At 37.1% G+C, this 25762-nt stretch overlaps 1 protein-coding gene across 2 annotated transcripts in view; it reads right to left on the bottom strand.

Moving 5' to 3' along the window:
* ubr3 (ubiquitin protein ligase E3 component n-recognin 3 (putative)) overlaps positions 1–25762 on the bottom strand; it is a 50469-nt gene that overhangs the window by 11312 nt on the left and 13395 nt on the right. Inside the window, exons 19-34 of one of the 2 annotated variants that reach the window (XM_015388682.1) lie at positions 24630–24726; positions 22240–22381; positions 21990–22094; positions 21664–21834; positions 21006–21038; positions 19730–20175; positions 16887–16975; positions 12643–12792; positions 12330–12463; positions 11751–11861; positions 11219–11419; positions 10646–10782; positions 7235–7320; positions 3384–3489; positions 1383–1483; positions 218–342 (exon numbers count right to left, since the gene is read on the bottom strand). In XM_015388682.1, coding sequence (XP_015244168.1) covers positions 218–342; positions 1383–1483; positions 3384–3489; positions 7235–7320; positions 10646–10782; positions 11219–11419; positions 11751–11861; positions 12330–12463; positions 12643–12792; positions 16887–16975; positions 19730–20175; positions 21006–21038; positions 21664–21834; positions 21990–22094; positions 22240–22381; positions 24630–24726 — 2234 coding nt within the window. The remainder of the gene's footprint in view (positions 1–217; positions 343–1382; positions 1484–3383; positions 3490–7234; positions 7321–10645; positions 10783–11218; positions 11420–11750; positions 11862–12329; positions 12464–12642; positions 12793–16886; positions 16976–19729; positions 20176–21005; positions 21039–21663; positions 21835–21989; positions 22095–22239; positions 22382–24629; positions 24727–25762) is intronic. The other variant, XM_015388683.1, reaches the window with a different exon arrangement.

Raw genomic sequence — 25762 nt, forward strand, 5'->3', positions numbered from 1 at the left:
TATATATATATATATATATATATATATATATATATACACACTGTATATAAATAAAAAAGTATATTATGTGCTAAGATCAATATTATATTGGGCTGCCGAAAGTTGTGATATATAACGCCAAATCAATTTTTCCCCAAAACCCCTAGCTTCTAGGAAGATTAAAAACTTTAATGAGCAAGCAGGCTCTGAGATAATGTTTATGAGGCTTATTATTTACCTTCTTTAGTGCTCCTGATGTGACCCAGGCTTGCCTTTCTTCAGGGCTGAGTTTGGTTGACAGCGCGGCCAAAGCTTGAGTGAACTGCAGGTTGTACAGCATCTTGATCACGCAGGTAAAGTGCTCTACAGAGGACAGATAAAAACCACATAGATCACAACCTATTTCCAATGTAAAAGGATCTCTGGTTGTTTAAAAATATTTAGCATCTGGCAGCAGTAGACAGCACCAAATGAGTAGAATAAAAAAAAAAACAGTCATGATCTTACATTGATTAAGACAAATACCAAAAAAACAATGAATACCCTTTGTTATATATCCAGCCAAACAAACAACAGAACCATGTGGCACTTCACATTTAGAGTAGGATTTTCAGAAGCTTTCAGGGTCTATGTTAGCTATATTCTTACTGCAAGAATAGTTTCTACAATTTGCTGATGAAGATTCTCAGTCATCCAGGTCATAGTCATTCCGTAAAAGTAAAAAAAAAAAATCCACTGGACTTGGTTTCCAAGGTTTAAAGACGTTTCGCTTCCCCTCCAGGAAGCTTTCTTATTCAAATGTCTGGTTCCGCAGTGAGTTTGAGTCTTTATATAGACCAAAGCCTTGTATTGCTTGGAAACATGCAAATAATTGAAAGCGACGAGCGGGTCATTTGGTTCCATTGTTAGCCTGTAATATCTGAAACCTGTCTATGATTCCAAAGGTCGGTCGTTAAAGGGGTAAATGTTTCTACAGTTAATGCTCTGCGTAAAGATTCGTAATGAACAAGGATTTATCCATCTGTCAATAGAAAATAAAAAAACAGTTAAAAATAAAAATCTGTGCTCTAAAGTTTTACATGCAAAGAATCTTTACAACTTAAGGATCAGTTTAATGATTCTCCACCAAGCTTATTTTAACAGTGAAAACAGCACATCAACTCATTTTTACAGAAGAGAAAGAGTAAAAGTAAGAGATAAAAGACACAGAGAGGAGGAGCAGACCTCCCATCATCAGGGTCAGTCCTTCATGATTCTTGCAGCCAAAGCAGCAATTCGAGGAAAGATAAGGAATTTCTTTGAAACAATCAACCTGAGATGAAAATTGGGAATCCTTTGTGCTGCCTTTCTTAAAAAAAGGTCCATGTTTCTGTGGTTTTATGATGCAGAGAGAGAAACCTTACCTTTACGCAGAGGCTGTGGCATAGTTAGTACAAAGATAATGAGGAGGGATGGGACATCTCGAAATAGCATGGGGACCTCAGGTCTCTCCTCGTCAAAGCCACTGGAAAAAGAAAAAAAAACAAAGGAGCTTTTTATTACTCAAACAGTTCAGCATGAACTCAGTGCAAAGTCAGATAGCTGTGGGAACATAGCAACTACTACAGACTGAAAAGTACATGCAAAAAGTGTAATTCTTCACTTACATTAAAATGCCCCAGTTATAAATATGCAAGGAATTGAATTTTATTCTTTTAAAACTCAAGACATAAATCCTTATAGGTTAATATCCACTTTGTGAGTCTGATGCAAAAATAAAGCCAACAGCTGAAGTAAACCAAAGAGCCCAGAGGATGAGTGGGCAGGAATTTGGACAATCTGCTTGACAAGACTGGATTGCAAACATAGATGACCTCTACAAAAAGGGTCAACGTAGATTTTACTTCCAGAGAAGACTTAAGTTCTTCAGTATGTGTGGAAGTTTTACTGGTCTGTTGTGACCACTACTGACAATGTCCTCCACCTCTAAGATGAATTAAGTTGGTAGCTATTTTATCCGTTTATTTCATTTTTGAAAGTCCAAATAGCAATAGGCAATTCAACATAACCTTAAATAAAACAATGTTGCATAAAGCACATCTAAATGTGTCGTAGGACTATCTGACAGAAGGACATTTGCTGTTTTTTTCTTGTTTAATTTGTACAACAAAGGCAAAGCTTCAAAGCCCTTTTCTCTTATATCCCTCTGATTAAAATCCTTAATGCATTCTGCTCTAACGTATTCTTATTCTGTGCCATTTCAATTGGCATCCCTTTTGTATGGTTCATGTTCTGGTCTCCACTTTACCCTTGAAAGGGTGCTTCAGGGGTTTAGAACAAGAGGAACAGCACTTAAAGAATAAAACCTCCATTTCTAAACCACTCACCACTTAATTCTTCAGATCACTACAAGGAAACCTTAAAGGACAGGGCTTTCAACCATTATCTGCAGCCGCACACTCAAACAAGTTCTTTTAACAATTCTTTTATAAAGAGCAAAGAATGGTGAGAGCCATGTAGAAACATGGCTGTCCTATATAACTACACTACATTAGGTCTACAGCCTCGGGGTTTGAATGACTCTGCTCCCTTATGAAGCTCTAACCGAGTATTTTTAAACAGCAAATAGGTCCGATGAGAATACTGTGAGGCTGCAGGCACTTTGATGAGAATAGGTGTAAAAGCATGTCTGAAAAACATTATGGAGGGTGGTTTTTGTGCGCTCCAAAATAAATGACTTTAACCATGTTTTTTTTTTGTTTTTTTAGAGCTAAACAGCACATTACTATATAAATGTTTAAATGACTGGATGCAGTGTTTGATGGGATGTTAGATTTCAAATTTTCAATTTTTTCATTTTTAAATTTGGTAAGCTGGACAAACCTTTGGAGCCATTGATTCCTGCACATAACAGACTTTGGTGACAGTTATTAAGTTAACAGAGTGATGATGGGTTAAAAAAATGTAAAAAACATGAAAGGGGTTAACATTGACCAGAATTTGCAGTTATATGCATCTCTAACTAGCAATTGGGAATGCAAACTGTTCCATTGTTTACCTTGAAAAACATTCAAATGTCCAAACCATTTATTTTTACCTCTTTTTGCATTTTGCTAAATAAATACTTGTTCCTTTAAAAGGGTGGTAGACAGCTGGGAGCTGGTGTGCTACAGTTGCTCTCTGTACACTCAATTTGACAGGGTCGTTTGGCTCTGCCTGGAGTGCCCGGTAATTTGCCGGATGCAGCAATTACTGGTATCTATGGTAACCAGGCAGAGTTCCCTTTTTTCTCAGTTTTTAGCGTCAGGTTTTATGTAAGAGGAAATACTGACAAAAACAGCAGATGATGGAAAGTTAGGCTGTATTAAAAGATCCTATAGATTTTCATTTACGGGAGAGTGTTTAAGGAAGGGGGGGTCACTTACTCTGCCTCTTTTTGTCTTGCAATCTGAGTTAGCTTTGTCCATGGGTTGTAAGCTGAATCGATGCTGTACAGTCTCATGTGCATGGCCAACACATGGAACAGCTGATCTGAGAGAGAAAAAGACAAAAAAAATGTTGTTATTCTACAAACAGCCCCTGTGGCAAAAACAGCAGCAAGAAAAGGTGTACATGTAGGAGAACAATACGAGACACTGCAGGCTGATGGTTTGCACAGATAAAAGTGTGTCCAACCAGATGGACTCAGGTCTGATAGGCTTGAGTGACTCTTTGGCACCTGTTCTTTTTGAAACCAATGAAACATTAAGAGAGAACAATTGTGCACACACAAAATCTCAGGTATGCTCACTAAAATATCACACCAAAAAAAAAAAAAAAAAAAAAAAAAAAAAAAAACATTATTAATTTCTGTCCTTGAATAAATCCAACAGTCTGTTGGAAAATATGCATAAACACAATTATTATGCAAGTTTTAAAAAATCCCCCTGGGAATTATTTTGAACAAAAAGCAATCGTTTCTGTTTCTTAATATCTATATGGGTTTCTGAAGCTGTAATGCAGCAAAATGGCTTCAAACAAATCAGTGCTGAAATTTGGCTGCTGTGTCAGAAATCGATTCTTGGAGCAACACTGCCCTCTGCAGGTGAAAATAGACACAGCAAAGGGAATCAAGGTGGCATTTCATTTGTCTTCACAGCATGTTTTTTTTTATCCTCCTAGCAGCAACAAACCACAGAGGAAGAAGAAAAGACCTTAAAAACTAAGATTGAAAATCAAATCCTGGCTGTAGTTAACTGGGCTTCTTTTCCATTTTATCTGAAAAACAAATATAGTTGCAAATAAAAACAATTATAAACTTAAGCACATTTTGAATGTCCCACAGTCCAAAAACATGACTGTTATGTTAATTTGCATCTCTAAATTTTCCTTAGGTGTGAGTGTGTGCGTGAATGGTTAGTTGTCCTGTTTGTCTCTGTCCTGCGATAGACTGCCATGGTGTACCCCACCTCTCGCCCATTGACAGCTAGAGATAGGCACCAGCACTCCCTGCAACCTCAGCTGGGACAAAGCATGATGCAAAATTGATGGATGGATGTTTAGAATGAGGAGCAGGATGTAAAGGTGTCCTCACCTGGAAATGGGTATCAAGTTTTCATATTCTTTACTTAAATGGAAGTACAGATACCACTGTAAAAGACTAGTTAAAGTAAAACTATGCCTGAACTTCTTTACTTAAGAGTAAAAAGTACAATTTCTATAATGGGCTAAATATATCTGCTAAAGTAAAGTAAATCTGTTTTTTTCTGTACCGATTCTGTCCACATTTCACAATAAAAGCGGAACAGAAAAGATCTCCTTACCAGGTAGGACTTAAATCATTCTGATGCAGATTCTCAGGAGTGCATTTTCATGGCTGTTTTTAAAACTTTACAACCTTAAAAAACTTTTTTTTTTTTCTTACTCACAAATTTTAAAGGATTTTAAGAAGCTGTGGGTACCAAGAGTTCAGGACTTCCACCCTTCATGGATAGCAGCAAATTAAAATAAAACTGATCATAGCTTTCTTTGAACAATGGCTTTTTTCCCCCGTTTCTTTGTGATGCCACATTGGCCAGTGTAACACTAGGGCTTGCAGCTAATGATTATTTCCCTAATCGATTAATCTGTTAAGTTGTTTTTTTTTAATTTATCGATTAACAATGGGATAGCAAAAGGCTCCTTAAAGAAGATTTTTTACACATTTAAAATTTTTTAGAATGTTGGTATAGTTTCTCCTCTAAGTGGGTTTCTCTGTCAGCTAAAGCAATGTTTTTAATTTAACGAATAATCGATTACTAAATAAGTTGACGATTATTTCAATAATCGATTAATCACAATTAATACTATAAATTGTTTCAGCACTATGTGACACCCAATTATTAGCTGTCCTAATGATGAATTTTCTTAGCTCAGCCATGGATCTCTAAAGGCCACAGTTCTTACCTAAATATCACTCTTATTCCTTATCCTGTCGATTTAGGTGGATTGGTATCAATAAAGGTGCCTAGTCAAACGCCTTTACTAATTTCTAAGACAGTAGTTCACTCCATTTACATAACAAGGCTTTCCAATTAAATTATCGAATCATATTTTTTCTGTCTTACACTTTTTTTTTTTGCCCTTTTTGCTTGTAAACTTTTTATTTTATATATTCACCAGAGAAAGACCATGTGAACGTAGGTACAAAATTACAGATGAAAACATGGGGGAAATGGGGGCAAGCAGATCCCAGCTTAGAGGAAAATTTCAAAATATGGTGTTTAAAAAAAAAATCTAAAAGAAAAAATGATATGCAAGAAATATTTTATGCCAAAGGGAATAAATGCAACTCTGAATACAAGGTTGTAGTTTACTGAAGCAGGAGCTTAGAGCTGGCTAACTGATGGATGTGTTAGTGAGCCAGCAGAGGTGCTCTTTCAACTTTCAGGTATCTTAGATCACAGCTCTCCATGAGAATCTGTTTTGTAAAAAAAACTCTGCTCTCAATTTCGCCACAGATTTACTTCTAACCTGTCTGTTGTGTGCTTTGAACTCAATGAAGCTGTTTTTTCACTAATGTTTCCCATCAAAAGGCCAGAGCCTATCAGAGAACAGCTGGATTCATCCTGAGATTTACTAGCTTTAAAAGACCAATTGGTTGGAATTAGGCAGGTATTTATTCTGGGATTTACAGTTTTTTTATATACGCTGAATGATGTCTCCCTTTTTTTTATTTTTTATTTGTGAAAAATAAAAAAATTATTATGCAGATCTTTCAACATATCAGCTACAGTTTCCAGGTAGAAGAAAATGTGAGAAGGAAGCCTGAAAAAGTTTTCACTGAATACTTTGCAGGTTTCAGTTGTTGTTTGTTTATAGTCATATATTTTTTATGAAGATGCTTTAAGTTTTTCCAAGTCATGTAAAAGACTGGATTACAAGCAAAAAACAAAAAAAGGAACCAAAAAAAAAAATAAAGCTGCAGCCAGAACTGCACGCTGCAGACTGGAACAGGTAAGGTCAGCGTCATAATCCTTTAAACTGCCTTTAAAGCATCAAAGTTGAATTCTGTTTGAAAGCTGCACTCACTAGATTTGATTCAGCTGGTGCCCTGGGAACTGCAAAGAGGACTTGCTTCTCTAGTCAATTGTAACCTCATCAGTCGAACACATGAGGAGCCTATAGGGAAGCAGGCTTAAGAGTCCCATGGGCTCTCACAGTTAGTGAATGTCTGCCTTTTTCCTTTAAATCCATTTCGCTAAGAAGAAGGAACACTAATGTACTGTAAATGAGTAAATTCGACTGTCAGAGCGGCTCCACGCTTAATGTAGCTCAGAAATGGCAACCCTCCAGGGTGAAATCTCTTTTCAGGCACCCAAGGATGACGGGCCGTTTCACTAGAGCAGCCGCAACTTCAACAGAACAATTAAGTAGAAATCTATCCACTAATAAAACTTACATCTTCGAGAGGCTGTTTTTATCTGGTTTTTGGTTGAAAAGATGTACACATATTAAGATTTACATTTCTGATTCTGATAGTACCCCAGATCCTATTACATCTTAGTCAAATGCATTCGGATCTGATTTTGATAACTTTAACACAGTTTAAAACTTTAAAAATAATCCCCAACAAACTAAAGATCATAAAAAACCCAGGCAAATTATTTAAGGCAGATATGTATAAGCATGACTCAGGAAAAAGTAAAAACTATTTGCAATTTAGAATATTTAGTAATAATCAGCCTAACTACATAACATTCAGAAACTGTTCAACATTTAAAAATATAAAGGTAGGGAACCAGCAATTAGTACTCACTTAGACATGAGCGCTTGGCAGCTGCACTGGCTCCACCGGAGCACAAGTTTCCTCCACGGTGCACAAGTTCCAGCTCCAGGTTTGTCCTGAGGGCCACAGAGAGACAAGTGTTCTTAAGCATATCAACCATCTAACAAGTAGCTTAGCTGGGGCAAAAGTGATTATGAATTAAACTGATGACTTCACCGGTGCAACAATTTTTTGTTTTGTTTTTAGTAGTCTACAGCGTTGAACAGCAGGATGACAGGAAAGGTGGTACGAGAGAGGGGTAGGGAGATGCGGCCGAGGATCAAAGCTGGGATTCAAACCCAGGTCAACCACGTCGAAGACTAAGGCTTCCGTACATGGGTCATACGCGCCACAGAAACACGCTCTGCATTTCTTTTTATTTAGCTATAACCCTTTTACAAATGGCTTAAAAATATTCCCATGATGGGTGATTATAATACATTAGTTTCACACAAATAGAAATCTATATAAATTCATTTAACAGTGTATTTTACATAAGAAGCATTCTGGCAAAGGGAATTTTAAACAGGTTGTGCATCATCCTCCGCCATGTAATATTGCATTTATCCTGACTTGCAGTTAACCTTTGTTTTTTCCACTTCAATAATCATTTCCAGTCTGGGTCGAATATAACTATTGGTCTTTTTTCTTATAAACCAGCCATATCATATAACATCATAATAATTGCACAACTTATTGGAGGAGTGATGGAGGTGGTGCACGGGTTTGTGTCATGGCTTCACTGTTTACATCAGACTGCCTGATGTAAACAGTTAATAAGTGGATTCATTCTTACAGCAGCAGATCTGAACTCTCTGAAAAGAGGGGCTCAGACCCACAGATCCCTGTTATTGGGTTGTCCATGTCCATCAAGCTAATAATAGCTACTGTTGGCTTAGCTGTTCAGAAGATACTAAGACTTCACTGGTACAGAAATGGTGCTTTGAATATTCAATTTTAAAAACATCATGATACAAATAAAATATACATAATCTATTAGGATCGATTCTATCAAAGTATTGATTATTTTGACAACCGCAGATGAAAGAGGTTGTCTAAAAACAGCATACGCCTTGAATAGGCCTCTCATAACCAGAGTGAAATGGGCTGGTGACTGAGATTAGATGGTTTTGATTTCCAAATTGAAATCAGTGAATATTATGCAGTGTCACATTTATTTTTACTAGGAGGCTAACACAATTTTCACCATGTCTATATAAATAATTTTTGCATCTTTGTAGCTTCTAATTGTATAGTCTAAGATGGAAAATCTCGATTAGTGAGAGACACTGCCAGCCCTCTGTCACTTAATGCACATTTTAAAAGCAGCTCCGTCACAAGACCGCTCTCTAGAACATATTTTTTTCCCAAGCTACACTATTAGCATAAAAGCTCTTCAAAGCCCAATGGATGCATTTTTTTTCTGTCTATTTAATATCCATGAATATTGAAAAATTTTTCAGTTGTCATATTCCCATTTTGATTATGTGTTTTTTTTTTTTAAAGTAAACAAATAAATGCATAAAACCGTATACATTTAAACAGAACAAAGATAGGGACACCAGATAAAAATGGAGCTGATCTCGGCCCATCTTGCCAAACCTTTGGCCAATTTTTCTTGTAGGCCATTGTGGAGGGGCAAATCCTTGGGTTTCCTGGGAGAAAAAGCAATTTCACACAGATAATGCAACCACAGTGAAGCTCCATCTGGCTGTTACTGATAAGAGCAGCCGTGTGACAGAAGAATTTTCCACTCCTCAGGCAATTTGCTCCATTCATTGAACCTCAGAGTGCCGACGGGCTTCCAGACACTCTTAGGGGATGATTCTGTATAGGGTAGAGGACTGAGGGTACCACAGTGTTGGATGGCCAGGAGACTGAAAAAGCTCAGAAACACCAAAAGCCCTTTTCTGGACTTTATGGAGATGCCAAGGTTACACAAGGTGTCAGCCATCAATCTTACCTGTGACCAGAAGAATATACACCCTAAAACATGACTCCTTTTTGCCATTGGGTCTATACTTAGCTAAGAGGGTTAGAGTATTTTAAATAATACTTAATTAAATACTAAGTTAATACAGAGTAGATTTTTTTTAGGAATATTTTCCAAAACTTTGACACTCCTTTGTACAACAAATGGAAAGTAAATATGAGATACATGGCTGCCAGGTACTCTAGAAAGCCAATGATGAGAATCAGGATAAATCTTAATTGCAAAGTTTGTGTGTAGAGACAAGAAATTTGGTTTGTTTTCAAATAAAGGCCAGATACACTCTATAACAATCTGAATCACCCTCCCCCAATCCATCAGTGAGGTCTAGAAGCACAAGATTTATATCCAGCCATTCAGCAAAGATTCTGCTACATGGCTGTACATGTTATCATTGAATTTGACCAATTAGATGAGACCTTGAATTATATATTACCTACTGTAAATTAAATTGAAAAAACAAAAAAATGCTTCTTTCACTCCGAGTATTTTTCGTGAATTTCTTATAGAAGTGTTTTTATTATTTTTCTTAATATATTAGGGCAAGTGGCCATTTCTTATTATTACATTGGCCTTAATTTATGGCAACAAAATATACATATTTTTTAAGGTTACCAAAGTAATAAGGTCTTGTTCTGTCCTCCAATAACACTATTGGCTTGAAATTTAGATTTTCAAAGTGTTTCACTGACTGCCCTATAAAGGTTAAAGTTGTCTGAGTCTAAGAGAGATTCAGTCCAAATTAAGGAACATGTCACCTACAAACATTTCCAATATAATCAAATTATAAGATCCTTTTAAAATATAGATATATATAAAATAGGAGGCTCTTGCTTTGCATGGTTGTGCAAGAATAGGAATACGTGTAGTGTTTCTGGAAGATGACCTTTAAAGACAAATACCAGCCAAAAAAAGGAGTCTCAGCACCAGAGTCAAATTTAGTGCATCACTGAGGGGTATTATTCTAGTAGGAAGCTAAAAAAGCAAAGTGATAGAGGAACTGATGAACAGTTTTTTGGGGGGGGGGTTTGTTTTTGTTTTTTTAGGTGAGATTATGGAACAACTATCTGGAGCTAAATGGACCCTGTTGAACCAAATCAAAGGATACATGGACAGGTTCATTTCCTCAAGCAATTTCTCTATGTTGATGAAAATAAAAACTGTTTTTCCATTACTCTGGTAGGAATTTAAAACAGTTGCATAAAACACCACCCTTCTTAACCATCACGCAATGTTAAAGTCACTTGGCCTAAAGATCTCTTAAAGATAGAAAAGAGATCCTTAGCGTGTCACATTCACCTAGGCATGTGTTAACTTTTACAAATCTAACAACCAAATCAATTATATTTTTCAAGTACAATTGTCTGCAAACCCAGTTAGCGCAGGGATCAACCAAAGGTCTCTGCTCTTACCTTGCCAGAGAGTACATGAAGAGGAAATCGTTGTCTGGGGAACCAGGGTTTTTGCCATAGTCCATGTATTTTTTCTGGGTGGTGTTCTTGATGTCTTTGATAACTAACTCCATCTCTTTACTCAGGTTGGACTCCGTCTAGGATAATAAGTTAAATCAAGAGTAGAATGTGAAATGCAAGATTTAAAAAATATATTTGAGGGAATATCACCGAAAGGAGAATTTGCATAATAAAAAAAAAAAAACAGAATTAGAGAATGGAATCTCATAAAAATGCCCAGCTTATACTTTAATTAATAACCATGGGTTTTTAAATGCCATATCAAACAGTAAAGATGAATTTTCTCTTAAGAACAAGAAAAAACATCAATAAAAAAATCACACTAATTCCTGCTCTGTCATAGGCCCAGTCAAATACGCCACCTTGTGGCCAATCCCCTACCTTTTAAGAATTATAAACACAAATGGCATCAGTAAATACTAATTAGTCTCGGCCCTTTTGGATCTATCGGACCGATGTCACTATATTACGACCGATACACATTAAGTTTATTAGTAATCATTCAAAACTCACTGGGAAAAGACCAAGTTTCTCCTGTAGATCCTCCACTTCCTTCACCAAAACGCGTGTGGCTTTGTTCGTGGGTGTGTGCCATCCACTTGTTTCTGTGCCACGCCCTGGACGGCATGGGAGGACACTATTGGCAAACTGCCGACACAGCGGGCAGGTGAATTCACCTTTATCAACAGAGAAACCCTGGAGGACCTGGTCATTCTGGAGAAAAAACATTAGACATTTGTTTTGTTTTTATTTCCACAAATAATCCAAACTCTTAATATTAAAAACAACAACGAAAAAATAATAAGTGAACCATTCTTTTTTATAGTCTTTATAGTAACACTAAACAGTTCATATTTCGTAAAATTTTAATGATACCACTAAATGGTAATTCAAACAAATTAAAAGGAGAATAAAATGGAAAGACTAAGATATAAAAACAACATGTAGGCATTTGAATAATGATTTTGAATATTAATCTTTAATCCCTATCAAGTCTATTGATAATTAGTAAAGCAATATCTTCTTCAGGTTAGACGTCTCTTACCCTCAAAGACTCCATGTAGGACTTATGGCAATCTATATGTAAGGTGTGTCCACAGGTCTGAACATAGACGCCTCCATCCCAGCCTATTGAAACGGACTGCAAACAAGAACTCTGCAGAATTCACAAAGAGAAACCCTTTCTGTTAGAGCATACAAACATCCAAGTATCTACCCAGCAAAGTTTCATTAGCAGAGAGGTGAACTGAGCTGCCCTGTATCAAGAAAATTATCTTAAATAAACCTACATTGGTTAACCTACTTATAAATATTTGTTTTATTTAGATATTTAGAAATGTGATATTAAATTTGAATAATGTGTGAGAATAGGTTGTAAGTCTAATTACATTTATTGCTGTATCTGGCAAACCACTATTTGGAGAAGTATTGGAAATAAACATTTGACCACATCAGAGATTTAACAAAAAATCAACCTGCCTAAAGTCAATAAGAGTAGAGCTTTTAAATATGACTTTTACCTTTTTGTTAGACAGTATTAATCAAAAGCTCTTTTGAATGGTCCCTTTTACCTAACCCTAACCTAAGCCATGAGGGGAGGCAGTATATTTAGTGAGTCACATACATCTTTGAAGAACTGTTGCATCAGTGAGAGTCTGACATCATGAGCTACACCGCATGTGTCTGCAAGATATATGTGCTCTTCATCACTCGTTGGGAGCTGCTTAGGTTGTTTGTTTTTGCATCGGTGCCCCAGAACTAGAGAAAAGAGGAAAGAAGAAAAAGTCACCAACACAATTATCCCTCTGTTAAATGCTGATTTAAATGGTGTTGCCACCTTTTTTCAATATAAAGTACAGCAGATGGTAAAAAAAGAAAACTTAGAAGACAGGGTTGTTAAAAACAAGTTAGGCCCAAGATATAGCCAAATGCAATACCAGAGGATGCCTGAAGTAGAACCACTAATCCTGTTGGCCGGTCCTCCGTGGACGGTCCACTCTGACCACAGATTACGCAGTCATACAGAACCTCAGACTCCATCACTTCAGCTGATCCTAAATCCATAGCTGCTTCAGGTTCAGGAGATTCTGGGGAAAATGAAAAGAAGGGGAAAAAATTTAGTTGTATAAAGTTTTTACATAAAATAATGAAACATGAATACATCTATTGATGAAAATAGTATCCGCTGGAAGCATTAAACTGGTAAACTGTGAGGGGGGACTGAATCCTTGGTAAGAAAACATGCATACTGTTTGAAGGCTTTGAAGGCATAAAACTGGATCTGAATATATCTGACATTTTTTTCTGCAATGAGCTGGATTGATATAAACAAAATTTACACTGATTTGGATTCCATGCAGGTTTAATCTAGCCTACGAAACTAGCCCCACCCGCCACTGGCTAAAATCATTTTTTCCTGCGAGTGGTCCAGTCTTGATCAATGCCCCAGGCCCTAGAACTGGTGGGCCAATCACAACGCAGAGATGCGTTTTGAATTTCTGGATGCAAAGCGGGCGGGGTTTTAAGGGCAGGACGGCAAAGCTACACGACACTGGAGAAAGCACAACAAGGTAGATGGCAACAACTATTGAACAGTTTTTGTTTGACTCAGCTTTGGAATCAGTTTTAGAAGAATTAGACTTGGGGTTTCCTTTGAAACGTGAGCAGGAAGAGGCTCTACGCCCATTCATTTTTAAAGAGATATAATCGCAGTTTTACCGACAGGCTGTTTGTTTACACTCCCCCACCAGCTTTCTGTCACACTTCCTACGTCACAGTCAGTCGCGCTCATTGGTCAGAGCGTTGGCCAATAGGCACAGACATGGTTTGAAAAACAACGACTTGTTCTCATCAACAATCTTCTGATGTCTCATTCATCGGGTCCAGACTAAATTACACATTAAATCTCACATTTAGTCTGGTTTATCAGGCTAGATTACCAGACAATTAGTTATTATTATTAGTTCATCCCGCCAACCCCCCACTCCACAGTGAATGTGGCTACACTGAAACTCTTCCGTAGAGGAGGAAAACACCAATTCCAGTTTGGGCAACTTGTTTAATTAATACATTTTATCAAACAATCTTCTTATTTATTTGTGAAGATTAAACTTAAGGAAAAATCTGGAGATTTTTAAACCAACGTACTCTTCTGTAGTTCAGAGGCTTATGAGTTTGGCACTTTTTGTTCTAAGATGTGAACTCATTGCTGATAAACCAGCTCACTGTGTAATTCCACAAGCTGAACAAATAAAGCATGTCATCTTTTCATTGTTTACAATGGAAATGTACAGCTTAGATTTAGCTCTCAAGTCAAGTCAACGGCTGAAAGGAGGAAATCTAGTTTTGAGAGAAATTTCTGTGTTTTGTGATTTTTTTTTAATCATGTAACAAAAGGGAGGAAAAAAATACAAATTAAATATAGTGTGAAAAAGAAAATCTGATTTTGCATCACAAGCATTATGTGCCATCTATTCCTACCAAGGATGATGCCACAGCTGATAGGTTTAGGGAGCAGCTTCCATAAAACATAGAAGAAAATACACTTTAAAAGCTAAAAAAAAAACAAGAAATTTGAGAATAAAGAAAACTAATTTAATCAGACTCTAAATGAAGATGCCTAAATAATTATTGATTGAAGGTGAAAGATTACTTATTCTCCAAATCCAAATTACTGAACCATTCTTTAATCAGCGACTTTCGTTCATCATTCAGACATTGAATGTTCACATTTTGACATTAAATCTTCTTGCCATTGTTGCATAATGATAGAACTAAATTGATTAGGTCAAAATTTGCCTTCACACTTTAAATAAACATGATGAATTGATGCAGTTATTGTTTATTGACATTTAAACAAAAGAAGCACAAATAGCATGCTGAAGTAATGCATATAGACAGGATTCTAATTTTAATACAAACTGCACACTCCAAAAACAAAACCTTTGAACTGTAGTTGCAGCTTTTTGAACCCATCAGCAAACAAATGGCATGGAAATCACTCCTGGCTTGGTGTTAAAACTAATCACTGATGTAAAGTTAGTATAAAATGTTAAGGGCTCTGTTCAAAAGGGGGCGGTGTTTTATCACTGTGCAGAGATGTCAAGAGGTGTTGGAAATTGATTTATTACTTTTTGAAGGAACAAGTTCTATGAAGAGGTCAATGTGTTCCTGGGGAAATGAAAACTGTTTGAACTGGTTGTCAGAGCTGCAGCTTTAGCCGCAGGCCAGCAAAACACACCATTCACCTCTGAGTCTCCATGCACCCAACAAAAACACACAAATGAAAAATCTATCAAGGGGCAAGAACACGTACACCGGTACAACTTCAGAAAAAAAAATGTATGAATACAAATCTCTAAATGCTAGATTGATTTTAACTAACACTGGTTATACCAAATAAAAGCTAATGACCAATAAGACAGAGATGTGAAAAGTATTTGCCAACTTAAACATTTCATCTGTTTTGTTCTTGTTTGGCCTAAAACCCTTTACGTCACCACTAGGAGGCATTTATTTAATGCACATAGATGAACATAAAGAAGTGAAATAAACAACAGTAGAACATCTTTTCATCATATTAGGAGCACCATCTTATATAGCTCTTTATTTCGTATTATTGTTTAGAGGAAATGAAGACAAGCTACACATCCTGCCAACTATGAAAAGAGATGAAGCCCTGATATAACGCATTACAAATTAACTGAATTCTACCTTGATCTGTAAATATAACAGCTAAAGTTCAAGCTTTGCAGAAAATGTGCAGACAAACCTTACAGCACAGTTCTGCAAGAATGGAGCAACTGACCACAGCAGCTATTATTCAGCTCCTAACCACACTGTGTCAAGGTGGTCCCTTAGAGTCCAGACCACTATTAGGGCTTTGATCTTACTCGCCCTTACTGGCAACTTGCACAAATACTTTTTTCCTCACGTCAATTTCTGCTAAGTAGCCCCTGGAGACTGTGTGTAAAGACCCAACTGACTCTCACCTTGGACAAGGGGGTTGGTCTGAGCTATAATGAATCAAAGGCACCTTACTTCATGGTCTGCAGCAGAAATATGTTCTCTAAACTAAAAGCCTCAGCCCACAGGCTCTCTGCAGCCAAGGTGGTCCAGGAGAGCTTCGGACAGATTATTTGGAAATACCATAATAGAAAGAAGATAATGGAAATAGTTGAACTAGTGCAACAGTGCATGCATGAGCATAAACAACAGGAAGACAACATGTCCTATTTAGAGAGTAACAGGACTGATTAACGTGAGGAAAACCCAGCCACTAGCCAGGGGCAGCTAACAGCACAGATCAACTACAGCACTGCTTTTTCTTATAATGTGGCTCCAGGTCAACTTCTCCATCTGTGCTTTACTTTGTAATAATCTCTCTGGAGATACAAAAAAAAGTTTACTCCAACAAGTGTGCTGGAATCATGTATGTCTGTGTAACATGGGCCAATTTAAAGAGGAATGACTGGAGCAAACAGAAAGCTGAGTGGTGCAGCTTCGGCTCTGCATTCCTCAGAACTAAGCAGAGCACTTTGACATATTAAAAAATAAAATTTACAACAACAATACAGAAAACAAGAAATAAAGTTTTTTTTTAATCAGCTGATGGAAAAAAAATAAAAATCCCTAACTTTTTCACAAATGTTGTTAGTCACGTGTATGAAATACTTCAGCATTTTGGCCGTCTCGCTCGAAAGCAAATATAAAATATAAGATATATATACATTGAAACAAAATTTTTGCTGAACTTATCAAGATGTTGTTTTCATCTTATTTATTATTGTTTTATTTTAATGTTTGCGCATTTGCTAATCCCTTAACAGTGGGCCTAGGGTAAAAACTATTGGCTCCTTCAGCTTATAGGGCCCGGCAGTCGAAAAAAAAAAAGTGCAATTCCAAACAAAGCTACAGCAAAGTTATTTAGTTTATATTAATATTAACTCCAGGGAGAGAAAAAAGAAACCAAACAGCGACTCGTGGCAGTATTTTAAGGGTCAGAGGTCATGATCATCATACCAGCAGCAAAAAAAGCTTAATCTCTGTGCCTTTAACAAGAGCATCGCCTTAATTCTATAAGGGCAGGAGTTTTAAAAGGCATTTATTCTGTAATTGTCATACCAATAAAGGGGTCTCCTGTTAAATTTTTGAAGCAATATTTGACTGGAGATAAACTTACCAACATCCATGGCCGTTTCCATGAAACTCTTCTGCCTTGAAGCAAACTCAGCTAAAAGTTTCTGTTGTCTTTCTCGGGCCCTCTGACGCCTGAAACAGGGAGAGACCAAAAGAAACTGAACAACTATTGTACAACTGTAAGTCTATTATTAAATCATAAGCATCTAAATTGTATATTTACATAATTCAGTAAATGATTTGGGCCTGAATAATTACAGAATAAAAAGGTATGCAATAAGTGGATCAATTTAAAATGAAAAAAAAAAAAAAAGAACCAGATGAAGTTTATCGACAACAATCAAATACTTAATCCATTCCAATGACTTTACAACTCATAAGGGTAACCTAAAATATTTCATGTCTAACAAGCAGGAGATGTTTCACTGATCACCCACAGCATGAGCCATAAATATTTGTATCTAGTATGAAATACTGCCATCTATGGAGTAATTACCAAATTTCTGCATTACTTCAAATATTGAAACCTGGAACGGTGAATAATTGACTTAAAAATCAGGCCAAAACCTCTACAGTGGAAAGGGTGAGGAGAGTTTCTAAATTAAGTTTAATAATAGGCTGAGAAGGATGCCGACAGGACAGGGGTGTCACAGCTCAATAAATCCCCAATGAAGACCAAAGGGGTGCAAACAATCAGATTGAATAATGGTGTATGGGTTTTCAGCACCAGTGACCATGCTGCAGTCTGCTGGTTGGCTTGAAAATGTGTTGGAGATAGAAAATCTACCAGTCGTTTTCTCTGTGGGGTGAAACGAGCCCCAAAGGGAGGTCGTTACAAGATTGTTAAAGCCCATCTTAATAACCGTTTATAGGACATGCAGACTAGAGGCTGATTCCAAGGAGAAAGAGAAGAACAGCCAGAGGACTGAGATCTACTATGCATCCTAAAATCAGTATAATAACACTGGATAGGCTGTAATAAGTGCATGAAATATAGAAAACTGCTGCAGCACCATCTTATATCCTTAGAGATGGGACCATTTAATAAAGACTGGGGCATTTCTTTACCTTTATCAGTAAAATAAATTTATTGAGACTTAAAGATAATAAAGGCATTGTTCAACTATGTAAGCTAAATTCACATCTTCATTTTCTGTCTGACCCAAAGGTTTATTGTAGGCCTGCAACTAACAATTAGTTTGCTAATCAATTTATCCATTGACATTTTTTTCTGAATAATTGGATATCTAAAGGTTCCAAATATTTTTTACAGAATTAAACCAGGTGAAACTAAATGTTTTCCACTTAAGGAGTGCTGGATAGAGCATGGTGACAGACAACATTTTTTTTTGTTTGTTTTATCTTAAATGCAAAATATTAATATATATACTTTTACAATTTTGGTAAAATTACTCCGATAAGTGGGTTTCTCTATTAGCTAAAGACATGTATCTATACTGTAGTTAATGTTTAATCGATTACTAAATTAGGTGACAATTATTCAATAATCAATTAATCTGAAAAATTGTTTCAGTCCTACCTTTTTTTTTTTTTCTTATCAAAAATATGTACATGGTAACCGAATGAAGGACACAGTGTTAGCTCTTCAATGTAATGTATGACTAGACAGCCTTACAACTAAAGAAAAAGTGTTGATGATAAGAACAGACCTATTATCTGCGTAACGTGCCTTGATCAGTGATGAGCTGTTCAGAAACTCGGGATCAGATTGTGTTTTCGATCAGTTAACGCTTTATATCAACTTCCACAAAGACACACTAATCCACTCTTCAGGGTGGAAGTTCTCACTGAGGGAAGAGGACTCCACTAGCCATATGCCAAGGTGTGTCCAGCACAGTTTACTCCTACCCACTAAGCTAAGATGATCGCATCTGATATAAAATCAAATGTAAAATGCTGCATGACATCGATGCTCAGAAATCGAACGATAAATAAATTCAGCACCAACTGCCGATACCAAAATACAGGAGGGAAACCTCAAGCAGTGCTGCAAATTTGATGTCAAAGGGTGAGTGTTTACAAGTCGACTACAAATTTGGTTAAAAAAAAGTAAATGTTGATGAAAGTAATCAAATATCACAGAACTATAAGTAACCTTAAATTGTTACCATCAAAGAGTACAGACAATATTTGGGTAGGTAGCATAAGTAGAAATATAAAGTCCATGTTGTAAATTTCTGTATTAAGCATTTGGTGCATGTGGATTCAGACACTGCAGCTGCATCAGCTTGTCAGTTGGCTGTATTCCCATCATTAAAGGGGAACGCCGTTTTTTTTTTTACATTTGGCCCTTGTTTAGTTTAGTTTAGTTTTTGCCTTCAAGTCGTTGCCCATAGGAAGACATTACTTGGATGTAACCTAACCGAATATCTTTAGAACAGCTCCAAATGACACAAAAATCATATGGGTGAGTAGAACATGATGTAATAACATAAAATCTAGGGCCCAATGTAAAAAAAACGGCATTCCGCTTAAACAATCTTAGCTTGGGCAGAGACCACAGGCGACACCAAATGTATTTATGTTACACAGCTCATGTACAAAACAACTAGAAATTAAAAGAAAACGCATCACAGAAAGTATCAAACTATTATTGTGGTCCAGGTGTGCTATGTTCTTAGATATTGTGAGATGTTCATCTCTATTCCTCCTGGTTATAGATATTTCTCTGCGTTGCCAAATGTTACGGTATCAATCCGATTTCAATCAGTTATGCTCAGAGGTGTCAAGTAACTTAATGTATATACCAAGTGGTGCATCTCGAATGCATAACATCAAAGAGATAACGAGCTATACTAAAATAAGGAGAGAATATAAATATTAACTCATAAATTTGAAATTGCTATTGTCTTATTTGATTTTTACCTTTCCTCTTTATCCATCGTCTTCTTGTCTGAGGGACTGTTCTTCTTTGGTGGCACGGGAGGACACACCTTTCCACAAATGTCCTGAATACTACGCTTGATTTGGCAGCTGCGTGTGGCTGCCTTGGCGAGGATCCGTTCGATTGCTGTAATGCCATCTCCGTGAGCGTGACGGCTTGTGTCGGGATCCTCCAGCCAGGAAGCCGACAGAGAGTTCTGCTTGGACGACATCTTCTGGTGCAGCTTGACGAGGAGGGACAGCATGCTTTCTCGGATCTCCAGGATCTCTGTGACCAGCTGGGGGGGCGTGCCTGGCGAAACCCAGCGGGTCGAGGAGCTCTTGGGCCTGACGACCTGAGAGGCTTCAGTGTTGTTTCTGTTGATTATTTCCTGGAACTTTCTCCTGCGCTCCGCCACCAGGCTGAACACCTGAGCTTCTCGAAGGTTCTAGAGAAAGTGATAAAAATCATTGTTGGTTTCTATTTAAAATACAAATTAGGCAACAGTTTGTAATAAAATACAGAATTGTCATAGTCATCGGGCAGAGGTGGTGTATACAAACAAGGGGAGACCTCACATATATCACCAAAATACCCTTTTGATGAAAAAGTTAAAATGTTGTGTAGGACTCTCACCGCAAAGTTAATATAATATTTCACCAGCATCTTTGAACTTTGATAGTCCTTTGTTTTAGCACAAACATCTTTCCCTAACATGGCATTATTATTGCTCACATGGATTTTGATGGATAAGGGAAACTTCTTATTACCATAACCTGACACAACCAATACAACCCAAAACAAATGACCATCATAAAATTTCAGCTGACATTACACCTCGTCTGACGGCGTCCGTGACATCAATATTACCAGAGAAAATTCAAATTGCCTCGATGTAAAACACACAAGCTCTCTGAAAGATTGGCATGACCCAGGCCGACAGAAAAGGACCCGAGCTGCACTCTTAAATAAACATACATCATAAAGCCCAGTCAGGCTACCATCAATCATACTGACATGCGGTTAAAAATCGTTTACGCCATAACCTGCATTGCACACGTAATTAGTTTCAGCAGTCAACAGGGAGGGAAACCGCTGAAGCGCGGCATTATATTCACGCCTCAACACACCAAGGCAGGGATCTTTGAAAAACACAACCCACCAAACGCATGCAAAGAGACTCTTCCACACCAGAGAGGAGACATACAAATGCAGCAGCTGGTGCTAGTGCTATTACAGTAATTAGACTGTTTCATGGTAATGGGAACAGACAGCTACCTCTCTCCAATTTCCTGAAAGACGCCTGGAGTTCTGTAAGAACACAGCAAAATAAGCTTAACCAGGAAATATCCTGATGTCTAAGTGACATTCTGAACTGTACAGAATAATATTTTCTATTCATTGGTAAGATACCAAAGAGATGTTAAATCTGCCCTAATACTTGGTTCTTTAAAGATGCAACACACCAGATGAGTTCAAAAACATGTCTGGGTTACATATATTTACATGATAAAGATATACTGCAAACCTGAGCAGAGGCAGTTGATGCTGGTTCTATTGGAAAGAAGCTTTATTTTTGCCACATTGAATTTTGTTAAACACTGACGTTGCAATTACGATGTAGAATACGTTGTAATTATTTCGGGGAGGGTGGTTTTATATATAATTTATTTGATTTATCTATTTATTTTTGCTTTCGGCTCCTCATACATTCTGGGGTCACCATGGCAAGTCATTACAACTTCCTCGCTGACTTGGCAAAGTTTGCTGTTCCTGATGCAACCAGGATTTGGGTCCCCACATTATGGTCAAATACTCCACAAAGTTCTCCAGAAAAAAAAAAAAAACAAGTAGGCTTTTTACAGCTCCAACTTTATAATGCTGTCTTTGCAAAAAAGTAAATGTAGTCTCATTGTTCAGCAGACCCATCACCTACTTGGCCATAAGATGAAGCCTCTGCACTCGTGCTGGGAGGAGTCTCCTTCTTCACTTCAGGTGCCGTCTCAGGTACCCGGACCCTCACAAAGTTGATGACGTGGTGAAGATTGGACAGAAGATTGGTGCCTGGGAACCAGCTATCATGGCAGTGCTCCTCGATGCAGGGCTCCTTCATTAAGAAGATAGAGAAAGCAAAGCAATAAGAATTGGAGGGGGGAAAAAAAGGACAAAACGGCAACCATAGGACGAGCAATAAAAATATAGCAATAATAGAGATTGTGGATAAAGTTTTGGGGATGATGTAGATACAAAACTGGTCATTACCTCGTCCTCTTTGCAGTCTTGAACCTGGTTGTCCAAGCCCAGCTCAATCAGGTAGAGCACCATGCACAGCACGTGTTCAGACATGTTCTGGTGATCCATCCATATCTAAAACATAAACCACAACAAGAAAACTCTCTTATTTTAGCTTTTCCTTATAACAAAAAAACAGCAATTAATACAAAAACATGCTAACTGTGAAATGATTGGATAGTGTGAACTGAGATGCAAATACAAAATGAATATTGCTCACCTTGTAAAGTAGAGTGAATATCACAATGTGCAGGGTCTTACAATGCAACAGTCGAATTAATCCTTTGTAAGAAGGATGCAGAGGAGTCCGCTCTTTGTATGGTGGCCAAGGGTTGCCAGTATGGATGCCATACTGTTTCAGACTGGATAATGTAATCACAAATAATAAAAAAGAGGGAAGATTACAAAAAATTTAAATTATTTCAGCTTACAGAAGAGAGCAGCTGCCAGACGGTGCTCTTCTAGAAATGAAAGCATTATTATAACAAGAACCAGGTCCGTCTGACGTGCAATTCATCACAGTCAAGCAAATGAGAAACAGGAGGCAGCTATCACATTCAGGGGGTGGAAGTGGCAGTTTCAGTGTTGGAGGGAGAAATTCATCTCAGTGTTTCGTTTGTTTTGTTTTTTTACCAAAACCCTAAATACATAAAAAAAAACGCATTTCATTTCTAATGAGTACAGAAAACATCTAATAATAACTTCAATTTAAAAAAGGAAGAAATGGTCTGATAGGACAAATACCATGTATGTGATGCCATAGATAAAACTGTGGGATAAGAATATAAATCCCAAGAGTTTTTATCCACCTGCTTGACATTTTTTTAAGCTGTAGCTCTATTATATAACAAACCTATAAAAACATACATCTGTATAGGGTTGTGCTTCAAATAAAAAGACATCTCTTATCTCATTTGCGTTTTAGTCATTATTTAGCCGAAATACACTCAACATCACATATTTCTGGAAAGACAAGATGGAGAAATGTTTTGCGACATTTAAAACGTGGAAACTAAGGAAGCAAAACTATCACTTTTTTTTAAATTGCAAACTTTTGAAATTACACTGAGCTGTGATGAGAATGTCTGTGAAGCAGAGTGCAGGCTACCTGACTCAGCAGATATCTACTGTAAATACCCAGCTAATGGCAGGTTATTCTTCAGAAGGCAAAACACCATATGAACTCTGTCCAGCATGTTTCCAACAGTATTTTCACGATTTATTTTAGGTCAATAGTTTGAAGTCTTCAAGGCTGGGAAGCCTCTATACCATCACCTTAATCTTTAGCTCCCTATTATTCCCTATTAGTAACAAGTCACCAGTCTGACCAGGTCACTCCCAAGTGTTGACATTCCAGTCAGTAAAAAACAAGTGGTTAAGTTTGGTTACTTTAAAGCTAAATATATTAGATGTATTAATAACTTTAGGCGCCACAGAAATTGAAACAATTTCCCACATTTGACCTGTCTTGTATGTTTGACTTAACTCTGTCTGTCCCTTGTTGTTTTGTTTTTTGTGAGGGTCAAAGAGGACCACTATTTTAATATATACACTTTCTGTCCTTTTGATCTTTTTTTCTCTCAAGGAGAGAATAAACTGTTTTCTATGATTCAAAGAACATCACAGTTTTTTGCATTTTCTGTCCTCCTGAACTCCTATCATGGGTAAAGTTTTTTGCAAACATTTTGTTAGTTATATTCTTTCCAAGCATGTTTCCTAGCATGGAATTAGTTGAACTCTAAATTTAGGTCAACTTCAAAAAGGAAGATGGAAATAAGAGCAAGTTTTTACAAGTATTGCTATAAGTTGTGATCTGTTTTTTTAAACAGTTAATCAGATTTGGAATTAAAAAAAATAGCAATTGAAAAATTCTGTTTTAAGCACAACATTAAATACAGAATGAAATCTTGAAATAGCCCTAATATTGGTAAAAGCAGCAATAACAATGTTGAGTTTTATATCAACACCTGATTTCTTTGCAGAGATCAGGCATAAAACTGACCTGAACATTTTCAATAACTATTCATCTCTTTAAAATCCTGTGAAACATCAGCTTCTATGCAAGCTTTAACATAATCTGTAGGTCGACTCTTCTACCTAAAACAAGTTTCCCTTGAAAAAATGTGATTCAAAGTCAACAAGATGGATTTTTACAGTTCTATTACCATTTAGAGAGAATGAAGGATTGTTCTGGGGTTTATTTATTTACTTGGAACCAAGTCCAGCAGAAGCAGCGGTCACCAAACCTGACCTTTCTCATCATTCCCTTTTTATTGTGTAGCCCTCAAAGGGTGAACTTAATCCCAGTCTAATGGGGCAATAATAATAATAATAATAATAATAATGATAATTGAACTTTATTGGTCTAACTTTGGAGAAATTAACCTCTGCATTTAACCCTTGGGGAGCAGTGGGCTGCCATTGTGGGGGGCCCAGGGAGCAATCAGGGGTTAAGGGGTCTTGCTCAGAGACCTAGAGTGGCAGTCTGCGAGAGAGGGGCTCGAACTCAGAACCTCAGGATTCCAAGCTCTATGCCCTAACCACAAGGCCCCCACTCCCCTACCACAAACAAATTATGAGGTAAAAATAGTGGAAATGTTGATGACTTACAATGCTGAGTATCTGTCCATTGCTGACTGAACATCACGGCGATAAACTGTTCTGAGGACGACCATGATGGGGTCAAACTCCTTCTCCCACACTTCAGCTGGTTTGACGGGGGAAAAAAATGAGTGAGAAAAGGTTGCAATGAAATGTCAATGAATCACATTCTCCCAGTTGTCATCATTCCTTTATAAGTGGTAAAAATCTGCCCCCAAGTGGTGAACTCCTAGAGAACAGAACCAGTCTCACATTTTGGTTGAATATTCATACCGTTTTCTAATAGTGATTGGATGGACAGTTCTTGGTGCTATTTTTTTGCTTTTAAGAGAAGATTATTTTGCATTCAACATACTAAAGTGCTTTTAGAAATAGCAGACATTAAACCACTGCTCCATGCTAAAAGAAAATCCAATCTATTACAATTAGTGTTACTTAATAACGGCATCTAATTAACATGCCTGTGTAAATTCTCAGTCATCCGGGCCATGGTAACCACTTGGTTTTGTGGAGATGTTTCACCTCCTCATGCCAGAGCAATCTGTAGTTGGAATGCTGATGTATTCAAGCAGCATGGAGGTCCATTCTCCAAAGCACATTTCAAGTCAGTTGCAAATAGCCACCCCTCGTTTTCCTTGGGTTATGTGATTAGATTTTGTGCTGCTAAACATTTATCCTTAATAATGTATTGAGACTACATCAAGAGCAGCATCTGGAAGTCTGTTAAAAAAAAAAAATCTTACAAGTTTTCATTTCATTTCTCCTGAGCAAAATATTAAAACTAGGTAAAAGGTTGTTTTTTTTGTTTTTTTTTTTGCAGGATGCAAGCTGAGTTACAAAATACAAAAAGTAAAACTGAGAATCAAAAACTGTCTGTTTTTCTTTTAGGAAAAAAAAAAAGGACTGAGGCAGGCTGTTCATCAGCTGATCAAAAGCTTACAGCTATGGTACTAAAATACCTAAATCTGTGCAAATATCTGGGTTTTTATGCCCTTTTCTGACAGCCTTTCATTTTTAATGACCCCCTGATGTTGCTGCATTCCAAGTTAGAATGGGACTCTGCAAGAGTATTTTAAAATTTCTTCAGAGCTGAAAACGTATAACATTTAAGTGGTAGATCCCCCTAAAAATCGCTTGCCGTC

The sequence above is a fragment of the Cyprinodon variegatus genome, unplaced genomic scaffold (genome assembly GCF_000732505.1).
Source record: "Cyprinodon variegatus isolate N-32 unplaced genomic scaffold, C_variegatus-1.0 Scaffold432, whole genome shotgun sequence".
NCBI lineage: Eukaryota > Metazoa > Chordata > Actinopteri > Cyprinodontiformes > Cyprinodontidae > Cyprinodon > Cyprinodon variegatus.